This window comes from Dromiciops gliroides, chromosome 4, assembly GCF_019393635.1.
Source record: "Dromiciops gliroides isolate mDroGli1 chromosome 4, mDroGli1.pri, whole genome shotgun sequence".
NCBI lineage: Eukaryota > Metazoa > Chordata > Mammalia > Microbiotheria > Microbiotheriidae > Dromiciops > Dromiciops gliroides.
In genome coordinates, this window is record NC_057864.1 from 215,423,543 (window position 1) to 215,437,366 (window position 13,824).

At 40.7% G+C, this 13,824-nt stretch overlaps 1 protein-coding gene across 1 annotated transcript; it reads right to left on the minus strand.

Annotated features, from left to right (window-relative positions):
* Positions 1-9,868: 9,868 nt before the first annotated feature.
* NDUFAF8 (NADH:ubiquinone oxidoreductase complex assembly factor 8) lies at positions 9,869-13,699 on the minus strand. The gene is made up of 3 exons (XM_043999796.1): positions 13,564-13,699; positions 13,332-13,442; positions 9,869-10,171 (listed from the first exon to the last, which is right to left on the minus strand). Exons 1-3 carry the CDS (start codon positions 13,645-13,647, stop codon positions 10,151-10,153), a joined length of 216 nt encoding a protein of 71 aa, XP_043855731.1. The 5' UTR covers positions 13,648-13,699; the 3' UTR covers positions 9,869-10,150.
* Positions 13,700-13,824: the final 125 nt, after the last annotated feature.

The following is a 13,824-nucleotide window of genomic DNA, read 5'->3' on the forward strand; positions in this document are numbered from 1 at the left end:
TCTCTGGAACTATCCCCCCATGAGACTCCTCTAGAGGTCTCCTTTCTCTAGTGCTTAAATAAAAGATTATTTTATTCTAATTGGATTTGTGTGCAAGAGGGTGTAATTCTTTAAGGACCCCACCCCCATCCCCACTACCCATTTCCCTTGTGACAGGGATGATAATAGCACCTTCCTGGATTGTTGTGAGGCTCAAATGAGATAATTGTAAAGCACTTAGCACAGTGCCTGGTGCAGAGTAAGTGCTATATAAATGTTTTATACTATATGAATGTGTGTCTAGATAGATATACACAAATATATAATATACACATGTATAACGTGTATATATCTGTGTATGCATATGTATGTGTATGTGGAGAGAGAGAGCTTCATCTCCCTGGACTTCATTTTCATTTTCATCTGTAAAATGCAGGTGTTGGATTGGCTTATAAATTTCCTTCCCATTTCCTCTAAATCCCATGATCCTCCTATTTCCAAACATACTCCCTTCACTGAAGCCAGACTCTTGGACCATTAACCTGCCATGCTTAGTCCTACTTCCCTGTGTGTATTAAGGCTCTTGCCCCTCCCTTTTCTCATCAGCCATAACCAATCCCTTTCATTTCCAACTTCCTATAACCATAGACTTTAGCACTTGATTATATATTGTTATTTTCTCTGCTGGTTTTATCTCCCTGACTAGATTGCTCCTTGCAAAAGACTGATGTATCTCTTGTGCTTGGAACAATCTTGAATACATACTAGGGGCTTAATAAATACTTGATTGATGGAGGGGAGAGAACATAGGTGATGTTTCAGAGGAATAATAAGGCACAGTAACCCAGTGGACAGTGGGGATGGAGGAGTCTGAGAACTCAGCTGGCTCCAGAATGTTGAACCTCCTTGACCAGGAAGAATGAGAATGGTGGAAATGAGAGGTTGGTCAGGAGGATCAGTTTGGGAGCACTGGAGGAGAGAAATTCAATTTTGGAATTAAGATCCAGACAACTAGGAATTTAATGTTAAGACGATTGGTTTGAGGAATTGGGAGATATTGGGGTGACAGTTGTATCTTGCAGGTGAATTTTTCCAGGCAATAAGTGTAGAAAAGTAGCAGCTAGAATTTATCTAGCACTATATAATTTACAAGATGCTTTACAAATAGCCCGGGTATTTTTCCTCACAGCAACCTGGAAAGTAGGTGTTGTTATCATCCCTGTTTTGCAGATAAAGAAACTGAGGTCTTCCTGGCTTCAGGTCTACCAGCAGGTGACTGAGATCCAGTTAAGGGGGCAGGGAGAAAAAAAAAAAAGACCTTTTACAAAATTGCAGTTTAGTCCTGTTAAAATCCAAAGCCAAAACAGGAAAAAACTCTGGGGATTGCCAACATCACAGTGCTTGTGGAAGAGAAAGTGCCTATTATAAGGATCTGGAAGATGCTAAACTTAGTAGCTTCACTGTGCCTCTACCTTTCCCTTCCCAAGCCAAAATCCATATTTATGGTCATTGCGCAGTACACAGAAACTGCTCTAACATCACTCCCTCATCAGTAGTAAGAAGGATGGGCTGCTGCCAAGTACCCAATCCCAGAAATGCATTTGGGGATCTTTTAGCTCTGAATTTCGGTGGTTACTGTGAAATGGGACACTAGGTAACGCGATAGAAATCTGTTACAGTAGCCTTTGAAAAGTGATAGGCTCCTACTCGGAAATAGACTGGAGCAATGGCCCTTCTCTTAGCTGTTTCCCGTCACCAGGATCATAAATTTGGGTATTTCAACACTTCTTTTGTTCCTGAAGTAGAATTCCTAAGTCAAAAGAGGACAGTGGGCAAGGGAGCAGAACTCCAGGATTAAAAGCTCCCTTTCAGTACAAATGCTGGGTCTCTAGTAACACTTTAGATGGAAGGCCATTGACCCCACCCACACCCTTTTGTCTTAAAACAGGTGTCCAGCTTCCATAAAAATGCCTTAAATTCACTAGGTAAGTAATTGAATTTCTCTGTGCTTAATTTAGTATTATGACCTTATGTTCATCAGTTAGACTTATTTAGACTATTTTGCAGTGTTCAGTTGATAGGTCTAGAATGAGAAGGGACCTCAGGGGGCAACTAGTTGGTGCAGTGAATAAAGCACCAGCTCTGGATTCAGGAGGACCTGAGTTCAAATCCAGCCTCAGACACTTATGGCTGATGAGAAAAGGGAGGGGCAAGAGCCTCAATGCACACAGGGAAGTAGGACTAACCATGGCAGGTTAATGGTCCAAGAGTCTGACGCTTACTACCTGTGTGACCTTGGGCAAGTCACTTAACCCTCATCACCCCACAAAAAAGAAGGGACCTCAGAAGCCATTTGTCCAATCCTTTCATTTTCGAGATGAAGAAAGTGAGGCCCATGGTTGTTAAGTGAATTGCACAAGGTGACACAAATAATGTCGAAGGTGGAATTGGAATTCTGGTGTGGTGTGCTTTTCCCATTATATCATTCTTTCCTCTTTTTTTCTTTTCTTTTCTTTTCTTTTCTTTTTTAGCAAATAAGCAGCTCCTACTTCATGTAAGAGCAGCTGTGATGTCAGGAAGATGACTCATCTTCCTGAGTTCAAATCCGGCCTCAGACACTTACTATCTTTGTGACCCTTGGCAACTTACTTAACCCTATTTGCCTCAGTTCCTTATCTCTAAAATGAGCTGGAGAAGAAAATGACAAGCTACTCCAGTATCTTTATCAGGAAAGCCCCAAATGGTGTTACAAAGAGTTGGACATGACTGAAAGAACTAAACAATGCTCTAGTAAGGAACTATGTAAGGTGTTTTGTTGCTACTCTGTGATTTTATTGAACCAAGCATTGAAAGTAGATATTTACCCATGAGTTGTATTTTTATTGTTACTTTTCTAATGTAGTCTTGAGGGTAGGGTTGTACAGAGGAAAAGAGGGACAATAGTCTGGGTCAGACCTAACTCAAGCCATGACAGGTTCAGAATTGCAATGCAATGAAATACTCTTGGACCACAATATTCAATCAAAACTTTACTTATGGTAAGACTCTGCCTAATAGCTAATTCAAATAAAATTTTATTCCCCTCAGCTTCTGCATTCAATCACAGCAGTAACAACACAGGGTCAGAAAGATATCCCCACAGAGAAGTGGGAATTCTGATAAATCCCTTGAGTTATGACTCCCAAGGCTGGACTTTTTCTTAATGTCCCAAGTATTCCATACCAACCAAGTCCCAGGAGTGGCCTCTTTAAGGAAAAGCTACCTCAAACTATGTAAAATAAAAACTTCCTACCACAACTCATCCCCTACTGACAAGTTTCTCCAGGACAGAGGTCCACAAACTTGGGGCCATGGGTCATATGATAAAACTTCATTTTAAAATGTAAAAATTGGGGGCATCTAGGTGGCGCAGTGGATAAAGCACCAGCCCTAGATTCAGGAGGACCTGACTTCAAATTTGGCCTCAGACATTTGACACTTACTAGCTGTGTGACCCTGGGCAAGTCGCTTAACCCTCATTGCCCTGCAAAAAAAAATCCCAAAGACAAAAACAAACATAAAATGTAAAAACGATTCATATCTTGCTGGACATTACAAAAATGGTGCAGATTCCTATTTCATGGCTAAAAAAGGCCTTAAGGTAACTTGCTGGCTTATTAATAAAATATTTACATTATTCAGAAACTATTTCTCCTATTTTTAATTGTCACAGGAAGATCAATAAACCCATATCACTCACCAGGGGCCTGGACTATCTGAATCATCACATTGGTTCAGTCAGATATAGCCACAGCAAATCAGTGCAGTAGTTTTACTCAGTTCCTGATAATCTGTTATAACCCCCAAGTGACATCCACTTTCTTTAGCAGCCACACAGGCTATATAAGGGGAGTTGGAATAACTTTAGCCTCCATTTCCATTACAAGGAATGAAGTATTTTACATCTCCCCCCTCCCAATATCCGTCTCCATGATACTTCCCCAACTGAGATCCAGATGTTTTTTGTTTTTCACCCACCTCTTTCCTGTGGTCTTCTCCTCAGTAGTAGTTAGGGTATCCCTATAGATCCTTTGAGAGTCCTTTGGTATAATAGTACCTGACTGCCAGTATCTAACAGCCCTTTGTAGATTTGACCACACTCTCTTCTTCCCATCTTTCCAAATGACAGTGATATGACCTTTAGGCCCTTCCTGAGCCTACAATAGCACAGCCTCAAGGGAAACAGCTTTTTTTTGTGTCATGGACCCCTTTGGCAACCTGGTGAAACCTGAATAAAGTTTTCAAATGTGTAAATTACATGAGATATAAAGGAAACCAATTATACTTTAATAGTTATATATTTTAAAAATTAAGTTCATTAAAAAAAGAAAATAAATAAATAATAAAAAATAAAAAAAGTTCATGGACCCCAGTTTAAGAACTTGGAAAAAAAGGCTGGCATCCCAACTGTCCTTATAAGGTACAATGTCATGGATGGCTCTGAGCAAGTGGGCCAAGGGTTTCAGAGATTTTCCTAGTTTGAATGGGACAAAAGGATCTTTCTGTCATGATCCTAGATGTCTTGATAAAATTTTACTAACATTCCTATAGACTAAAGGAATCAACTTGTAAATTTCATTTTGAGAACCACACCCTAAGTTCTTTATGGGAGAGTACTATCACCCTCCACCTGAAAAGTGGATGCAGTGTTTCCATCATCCCCAGTGTCCATTTCTATGGACAGTCCTATTTGCCACATAACTGCTATGGGGGCAGGAAGAGCAGGGTATACTTATAGCTGAAGTCTGCCACTCAGATGAACAGCTGCTCCTCAAGCAGTAGCTACTAAACCCATTCATTTTAGGACTTTTACCAGTGCCCTTCCCTCCCTCTTTTCCCTACTGGGGAACTGGCTGCAGACGGGATTCATATTTGTGGGTCCAAGTATGCAGTACTCTCCTTTTTAGCTAATTCCTTTTTATCTAAAAAGGAGGCAAAGGGCAAGGTTTCCGATTTAGCTGACTTGATACCAACAAATCCTCTGTAGGCTCCCTAAACTAAAGGAACTGGAGTTGAAATTCCACATTAGTGTTATTAGACCACATGTTCATTAACCGTTTCTCTAATGATCCATTGGCTTGCAGTTTCTACTTCTCTTGCAACCTCTCAATCAATTTCCTCGGTGCTAAAAGCCACCTTCAATTCTCCAGAGGAGGAAATAGGAGATTAACATCTTGGGAGTTAGTAATGAGGCTTTCTTACTAGAGGATGGGGTGGGGTTCTCATCCTTAGAGCTCCTATTGTCTTCCCTCTTAGTTTTTTGCAGGGCAAGGAGGGTTAAGTGACTTGCCCAGGGTCACACAGCTAGTAAGTGTCAAGTGTCTGAGGCTGGATTTGAACTCAGGTCCTCCTGAATCTAGGGCCAGTGCTTTATTCACTGTGCCACCTAGCTCCTGCACCCCCCTCCTCAGCTTTAATCTCATTTGTGTTTCCCACCTGTTTTCCCTCTTCACCCTCATCAGCATCGCCTTTTTTTTTTTTTTAAGCGGGGCAATGAGGGTTAAGTGACTTGCCCAAGGTCACACAGCTAGTAAGTGTCAAGTGTCTGGGCCTGGATTTGAACTGAGATCCTCCTGAATCCAGGGCCAGTGCTTTATCCACTGTGCCACCTAGCTGCCCAGCATCACCTTTTTTAACCTGAGAAATTACTAAATTTATTAGCTACATGCACACCATCCCCTCCTTTAAGGCAGGATCCTTCTTTCTTAAATATCTTGATGACCATGCAATGAGTTTTGTTTTACTTATGTTGGTAATCCAACTTTTCTATATCCCTTAGCAAAAGGCAGGACATAGTGATCCTCCCTGTTTTTATTCTTCCTCCCAAGGCCCCTAAACATCCATTGGGCTAACCCTACAAGGTCAGTTCCTTCCCCAACTATGCCTAAAACAGCTGCAGCCATAGGGTACCCAGTTCCCATACTTGGCCATGCAGTTGCCAAGATACCTTTTCCCACACTGTCCACCCCCTATGTGTACCATGAATTTCAATCTAAACCTGCCGACAAATGCCAACTAGTCTAGGCCAGGCCTAATTTGGGCCAGTCCAATGATTCAGGTCAGGGATTAGAAGCAGCTAGTAGGCACAGTGTTTAAAGTACTGGACCTGGAGTCGGGAACATCTGGCTTCAGACACATCAGCTGTGTGATTCTGGGGATAACAACAGTATCTACTTCTTAAGTTGTAGTGAGGATCAACTGTGGTATTTGTAAAGGTCCACATAAATGCTAGCTATTACTATTAGCACAATACAACACTCGTGGATCATAAAAAAAGATGCCTTTCCCCATTCAAATCTACTTAATCCTCCTTCTGCATTTAACATGGCAATAGCCAGAAAGGAATACTAACAGGGAATTCAATTAAACCTCTTCAGTGCAGATGCCACACAGGCTGGGCTTTTTACACCCCTAGTCGTTCAGACTAACCATTTGCAAGGAAAGAAAGGAGAAGGGAACACACATTTATTAAGTACCTACTATGTGTTAAGTTCTTTACCAATATGATCCCATTCGATCCTGACAATCCTGGGAGGTAGATACTATTATCTCCATTTTACAGTTGAGGAAACTAAGGCAGAAAGAAGTGACTAGCCAAAGTCCAGCAGCAAGAGATAGAAAGAGAAATTCCATTTAAAGTAACAGTAGATAATATAAAATACTTGGGAGTCTACTTGCCAAGACAAACCCAGGAACTCTATGAACACAACTACCAAACACTCTTCACACAAATCAAATCAGATCTAAATAATTGGAAAGATATCAATTGCTCATGGATAGGCAGAGCTAATATAGTAAAAATGACAATACTGCCTAATTTAATTTACTTATTCAGTGCCATACCAATCAGACTACCTAAAAATTATTTTATAGAGCTAGAAAGAATAACAACAAAATTCATCTGGAAAAACAAAAAATCAAGAATATCCAGGGAAATAATGAAAAAAAATTCACAGGAAGGTGGGTTAGCGGTACCAAACCTGGAGCTCTACTATAAAGCGGCAGTCATCAAAACTATCTAGTACTGGCTAAAAAATAGAGTGGTAGATCAATGGAATAGGCTAGGCTCAGGAAATGCAGTAGTAAATGACACTAGTAATGTAGTGTTTGATAAACCCAAAGACTCCAGCTTCTGGGATAGGAACTCAGTATTTGACAAAAACTGCTGGGAAAACTGGAAGATAGTATGGCAGAAATTAGGCATAGACCAACATCTTACACTTTATACTAAAATAAGGTCAAAATGGATACACGATTTAGACATAAGAGGTGATACCATAGGTAAATTAGGAGAGAAAGGAATAGTCTACCTATCAGATCTTTGGGAAGGAAAACAGTTTTTGACCAAACGAGATAGATTATATTATAAAATGCAAAGTGGATGATTTTGATTACATTAAATTAAAAAATTTTTGTACAAACAGAAGCAATGCATCCAAAATTAGAAGGGAGGCAGAAAGCTGGGAAACAATTTTTGAGGCCAGTACTTCTGATAAAGGCCTCATCTCTAAAATATATAGGGAACTAAATCAAATTTGTAAGAACCCAAGTCATTCCCCAATTGAGAAATGGTCAAAGGATATGAACAGGCAGTTTTCTGATGAAGAAACCAAAGCTATCTATTCCCATATGAAAAAATGCTCTAAATCTCTAATGATTAGAGAGATGCAAATTAAAACAACTGAGGTACCACCTGACACCTATCAGATTGGCTAAAATGACAAAAAAGGAAAATAATAAATGTTGGAGAAGCTGTGGAAAAATCGGAACACTAATCCATTGTTGGTGGAGCTGTGAACTGATCCAACCATTCTGGAGAGCAATTTGGAATTATGACCAAAGGGCGAGAAAGCTGTGCATACCCTTTGACCCAGCGATACCACTTTTGGGTCTTTTTCCCAAAGAAATCATGGAAGGGGGAAAGGGACCCACATGTACAAAAATATTTATAGCTGCTCTTTTCGTGGTGGCAAAGAATTGGAAGTTGAGGGGGTGCCCATCAATTGGGGAATGGCTGGACAAGTTGTGGTATATGAATACAATGGAATACTATTGTGCTATAAGAAACGATGAGCAGGAGGAGTTCAGAGAAACCTGGAGGGTCTTACATGAGCTGATGATGAGTGAGATGAGCAGAACCAGAACATTGTACACAGTAACATCAACACTGAGTGTTGACCTACTGTGATGGACTATATTCTTCTCACCAATGCAATGGCACAGAAGAGTTCCAGGGAACTCGTGATGGAAGAGGATCTTCAAATCCAGGAAAAAAAAAAAAAGAACTGCGGAGTATAGATGCTAAATGAACCATACTATTTCTTTTGTTTTTTTTTCTATTTTGAGGTTTTCCATCATTGCTGATTTTTTTTTCTCTTATACATGACTAATGCAGAAATATAATTAATGTTATTATGTGTGTATATATATATATATAAAACCTATATCAGATTACCTGCTGTTTAGGGGACGGGGGAGGGAGGGAGAAAAATCTGAAATTGTAAAGCTTGTATAAACAAAGGTTGAGAACTATCTTTACATGTAATGGAAAAAAAATAAAATTATTAAAAAAAAAAAGAAGTGACTAGCCCAGGGTCAGAGGATCTGTATCCTCTCTGTGACACCAGGTTCACCACTCTAGCCACTGGACCACCTAGCTACCTCCTTCCCACCTTAAAGGGAAACCACCTCAGCAAGAAAAATAGGATTTAAAAAAAAGAAAGTATTCTTTAGGAGAATACAGTTGGAAGTATAAAAGGCCTATCTCTTCTTCCCCAGGCATCCACATAAAGATGTCAAGTCCTTCATCCTTCCATGTCTTTCCTACTTTCTGAGACATCTACCAGTTGTTAGCCCTTCCTGACTGAATCACAGTAACCTGGCTGAGAGGTAGGCCAGGGTTCCACAGAAATACAAAGCTTACTATGTACATTGTAAAAAAAAAAAAGGAAATACAAAGCTTAATGGAGGTAAAAATCAGATAACTATCCATTAGATCGGAGATAAGCAAAGAAATGAAACTTCTTTAGTAGGCAAAAGTGGGAGTGGGGATGATTTATAGGGGGAAAATTTTTTCCCTAGGGTTGACTTATTAAAGTCAATTGGATAGCTGCAAAAAAGTACAATGGTAAATGGCTACACAAAATATGCGTAAGTATAAAGAGATAGTCCTGTATTAGAAGAAATGTCAGACATCTGATAACACTTGAATGAACTGATGCAGATGGAAGTATGCAGAACTGGAGCAATTTATACAATGATCATAAAGGAAAGTAAAGGAAAACAGCTCCGAGAGACTATAAAGCTGATTAATGCAATGAGCAATCATGACTTCAGCAGACTGATGATGAATCACGTTTCCTACCATGTGGCAGATAATAGATGATGGACTCGATATATAGAATGAGATATACATTTTCAGCGTGGCTAGTGTATTCCTTGACCATATTCGTTTGTTACAAGAGCTTCTGTTGTGGGCTGGGAGAGGGAAGAGTTGATGAAAACTGCCCTGCTCATCTCTTACTGTGTTAAGCTAAATCTGCTTTAAAAAACTCCATTTCACATACAATCCTCATCTGTATGTTGAAATATTCATGTGTGACATTTAAATTCATAATAAAAAATTTTAAAACACAAAAAGTCGAGCTTGTTTTATAGGGCTAGGCTATTACTTTTCTCTTGTTTTTCCAAGTCCTTACATAGGACTGGGGAAACTCACTAGAACCATTTCCCAAGGGTTGTCAAATTTTCTATGGGCATGGCACTCAGTCTCAGAAAAGTCAAGCCACAATATATACTTATACAGTTAAATTTAAACTCGGACTATATTTTTAATTAAATTAGATACCACTCTTAACCAAAATCTTTATTTACACAAAGTTTGCAAAATAACTCCTACCGCCATCCTGGCTAATTTTGTTAGGCTTTTGTGTGTGTGTGTGTATATTAGTGTATGAGTATGTGCAAGTGTGTATGAGTACACGCACATTCATAAAACAAACAAAAAATCAGTTTTGTTTCACTTCTAAGAGCTTCAGGTGTTCAACACCTTGGTGCTGTAGTTAAAATCTGACTTCATGCTAATGGGCAAGCTGAAGGTAAATCCCAGTGATTGAAAGCCCATCCTAATGCCTCAGTTCAAGGTCTTCTTGGCCTGAAATGATAAAGTATTTGGTGTCAATAGATTGCTTTTATATCAAATATAACATTCTGTCGTGAAAATATAGGAAATCAAGCATTGTTGGGAAGAGGCAGAATTTACCTACCCTGCCACAATAACGAGATAATGGATCTGTTTATCAAGTTTGCCTATAACCCCTAGTCCGATGACCGTGCCCAAGTCAAGGGCCTGAGTTTGTTCTCTCATATTCTCATCAGTTTTGTTCTATAGCATATCCACCCACAGCCTATACCTCCTAACCCCAACCATTTATATCTACCTAGTTATCTGCCTCTGGTCATAAGGGGAACCTGTTACAATATGGATGGAGCAGTGATTAACACTAGGAGAAAATTAAAGCACAATACTATTTAGAGTGGTACAGTAATGTCATTCGATCAAGAAGGATGGCATATTTAATGTTAAGCTTTTCCAGTTGATGTAAATAGGTAAAATAATTCATCTCTGAACTGAGTTTTTTCAATATACAGTTACCAAGAATAAAGTGAAATAAATACTGAAGTGAAGCTTTATCGGTAGCCAGGTGCAAGAGCCAATTTTTGTTTGAGCACAGAAAACAGAGACCTTATTTTAGCTGAGGATTTTACCTTTCCTTTCTCACCAAGCCTTTTTCCAGTGCTAAGTAACTAGACAGAATGACATTCCTCCTCTTCCTCCCCCCCCCCCTTTTTATCTACCACCACAAAGAATTGCTAAACCAAAATAGTGAAACTGTTTTCAGGAAAGGGAAATATAAAGCCTGAGTGTTCTCTCTAATGAAAAACCAACCAATGAAGGATAGATTAAAAACTAAGCTCTTCAGCAGTACAGGCTGTGTTGGTCTCTCGTAAAGGCAGAGGATATCAGGATCTCAATTTTGCTTTTTAATTACAAGGATGTAAACTGCATAAACTCTCAGTAGAGCATTCATACTTTGATCATCTGAGTGTTCAAGAAAGTATCCCTTATGTTCAATTGAGATCTATTATAGTTTAAAAGAATTCTTTCTAGTTTAATCACTTAAGACTAAAACTGCCAAAAATCACTTTGTAAAAGACCTTTCAGGTACAATGATAATATAACCCTTTAGACATCTTATGTCCACTCAGGTCTTACACTGGAAGAACAATAAAGGCTTCATTTTCAGGATAGAAATGATCTATATATGTTACTAGAGAACACCTAAAATTTGTAGAGACTCAACTTGAAGCTGGCCACAGGGTAGTGATTTTTTTTTAACCACATTAACTCTTTACTGGTATTTAAGTATTTAAATAAATAAATATTCCCTGGGTATGATACAGTATATCCACAACTTTTTTTTTTTTTTTTAGTGAGGCAATTGGGGTTAAGTGACTTGCCCAGGGTCACACAGCTAGTAAGTGTTAAGTGTCTGAGGCCGCATTTGAACTCAGGTACTCCTGACTTCAGGACCAGTGCTCTATCAACTGCGCCACCTAGCTGCCCCTATCCACAACCTTTTAAAAGGTCAAAACTGGACATTCCATTTTATTAAAAAATCTAACATGCAGGCTTCACTACTGTGTTTATACAGTAACACAAAGATGTGAAAAGAATAACTTGGAAAAGGTAACATTACTATTCTGCAATCCTGCAAAATGTCTTACTTTTTGATTTTTTAAGTATCAATTTCCTGGGAGAATCTAACAAGAACTACAGGTTACTGTTTCATAGTTTAAGTGGCTGTCAATCTGCACTTATGAGTCGTTCCTGTTTTAAGCATTTCTTAAGTAGAGTAAATGGGGGGGGGGGGATGGGGACCGGACAGGACCCTTTCCCTCTATTATACGGCTATGCTGACAATTGTTTATTCATTCTGGAAATTGTGTCATCCAAAAACTCACTCTAGAGATGAACAGCAGAGTGATTACTTAGCAGTAAGGAATCACATTCCTTTTACTAAATCCTAGTCTAGGATTTATTATTATTTTTTTTTTTAGTGAGGCAATTGGGGTTAAATGACTTGCCTAGGGTCACACAGCTAGTAAGTGTTAAGTGTCTGAGGCCAGATTTGAACTCAGGTACTCCTGACTCCAGGGCCGGTGCTCTATCCACTGTGCCATCTAGCTGCCCCAAGTCTAGGATTTTTTAAGGGCCCATTGCTCCAGCAGCCTTTTTTTTTTTTTTGGGTGAGGCAATTGGGGTTAAGTGACTTGCCCAGGGTCACACAGCTAGTAATTATTAAGCCTCCGAGGCCGGATTTGAACTCAGGTCCTCCTGAATCCAGGGCCGGTGCTCTATCCACTGCGCCACCTAGCTGCCCCTCCAGCAGCCTTTTTGTGGAATACAGATTCATTTGGCTGTATAGGCTTCTAGTCATTTATACTGGTAAGGTTGCTGGTCCCTTGGCAACAGTGTAATACAGACGTTCACATCCTTCCTCTGACTGTTCACTACTAGGGTAACTGACAAGTCACAACCTCTTTAGGTTTCAGTCACTTGTAAAATAAGAGGGTTGGACTGAAAGGTCGTTCAGGTCCCTTGTAGCTCCAGATCTGTAGTTCTATGATCCTTTACACTAATCTCCTAGAATATAGGAAGAAATTTAGTCCTTCCTTCCAAACATGCCTGAATAGCAGCTGTAAAGGATAAAGATAGCAAAAAAATTTTAAAAAGGTCTCCGCTTAACAATCTATTAATAAGACGTTACTGAAAGGGGAAATAACTACAGTGCAGACTAGACTAAGTGCCATAGGAGTTCAAAAAGAAGGATGATTCTCCCGTGGGTATTGGAGCTGGTCTGGAAGGGAGTCAGGGGGAGGGAACTGAGATAATCCAGAAAAGGGTCTCCATGAGCAAGAGTGGAGCTCCAGAGTGCAGAACCCTACACCTCCCCCCACCCCAACATGGTTCTCGAGAGTTCTATCCCCTTTGGAAAGGTTTTCTCCATAAGTAAGAGGTCTTCATGAGTGTAGAACTTGTAGGGGGCGCTTTAGAGGAGATTCGTGCTTCCTACAGGGGACTGGAATAAATGACCCCTTCTGATGCCCTTTCAATAGCTAATACTGTACCGTCTCCACCCTGCCTCCCTCAGGCCCCGCACCCAGACGGATGGCGGAGCCTGCTGGAGCCGGGAACGGAAACGGGGAAAAGGGAAGGGGAAGCCGTAACAAGGCCAGGCGGCCGCACTTACAACCGCCACGAAGCAATTCCGCAGAGCCTCAAACTCCTTGGCACAGAGGTTCTTCCTCAGGTCCCCGCCGGGGCCGGTGGCAGCCTGGACACATTTCCCATACGCCGCGGCCTGGAAGAGGGTAAAGAGAGCGGAGACAGGTCAGCCAGGTGCCCTGAAACGCTGCCTCCCCGGTCACCGAGGGAAGGGCCTCCGCGTTCCAGCCTGGGATTCCCAGAAAGGTCCCTCTTACCTCGACCCCACAGGTCGCCAGCCTCTCCGGAAAGCCCTGTATCCGGTTTCGCACTCGGCTCCACACAGCTCCGGTCCCCGACATGAGAAGCTTGTTGTGTCCCACCAAGATGCTGCCATCTTGGGTCCGCCTACTTCCGGCTTCTATTCACTGTTGATAGGGTGGAATGCCTGTCTTTAACTTTAGGCAAGCCCTTTCATTGGTTTGATGATATTTTCCCCCTCCTCTCCCCGCCATCACCATCACCGCTTCCCTGACGGA

Bases quoted from the DNA above. Each gene is read 5' to 3' on its own strand.
- NDUFAF8 (XM_043999796.1), bottom strand. From the start codon at position 13,647: ATGTCGGGGACCGGAGCTGTGTGGAGCCGAGTGCGAAACCGGATACAG. The intron at 13,443-13,563 runs GTAAGAGGGACC...ACCCTCTTCCAG, and splicing joins TGGCGACCTGTGGGGTCGAG to GCCGCGGCGTATGGGAAATG. The intron at 10,172-13,331 runs GTAAGTGCGGCC...TTATCATTTCAG, and splicing joins GGAATTGCTTCGTGGCGGTT to GCCAAGAAGACCTTGAACTG.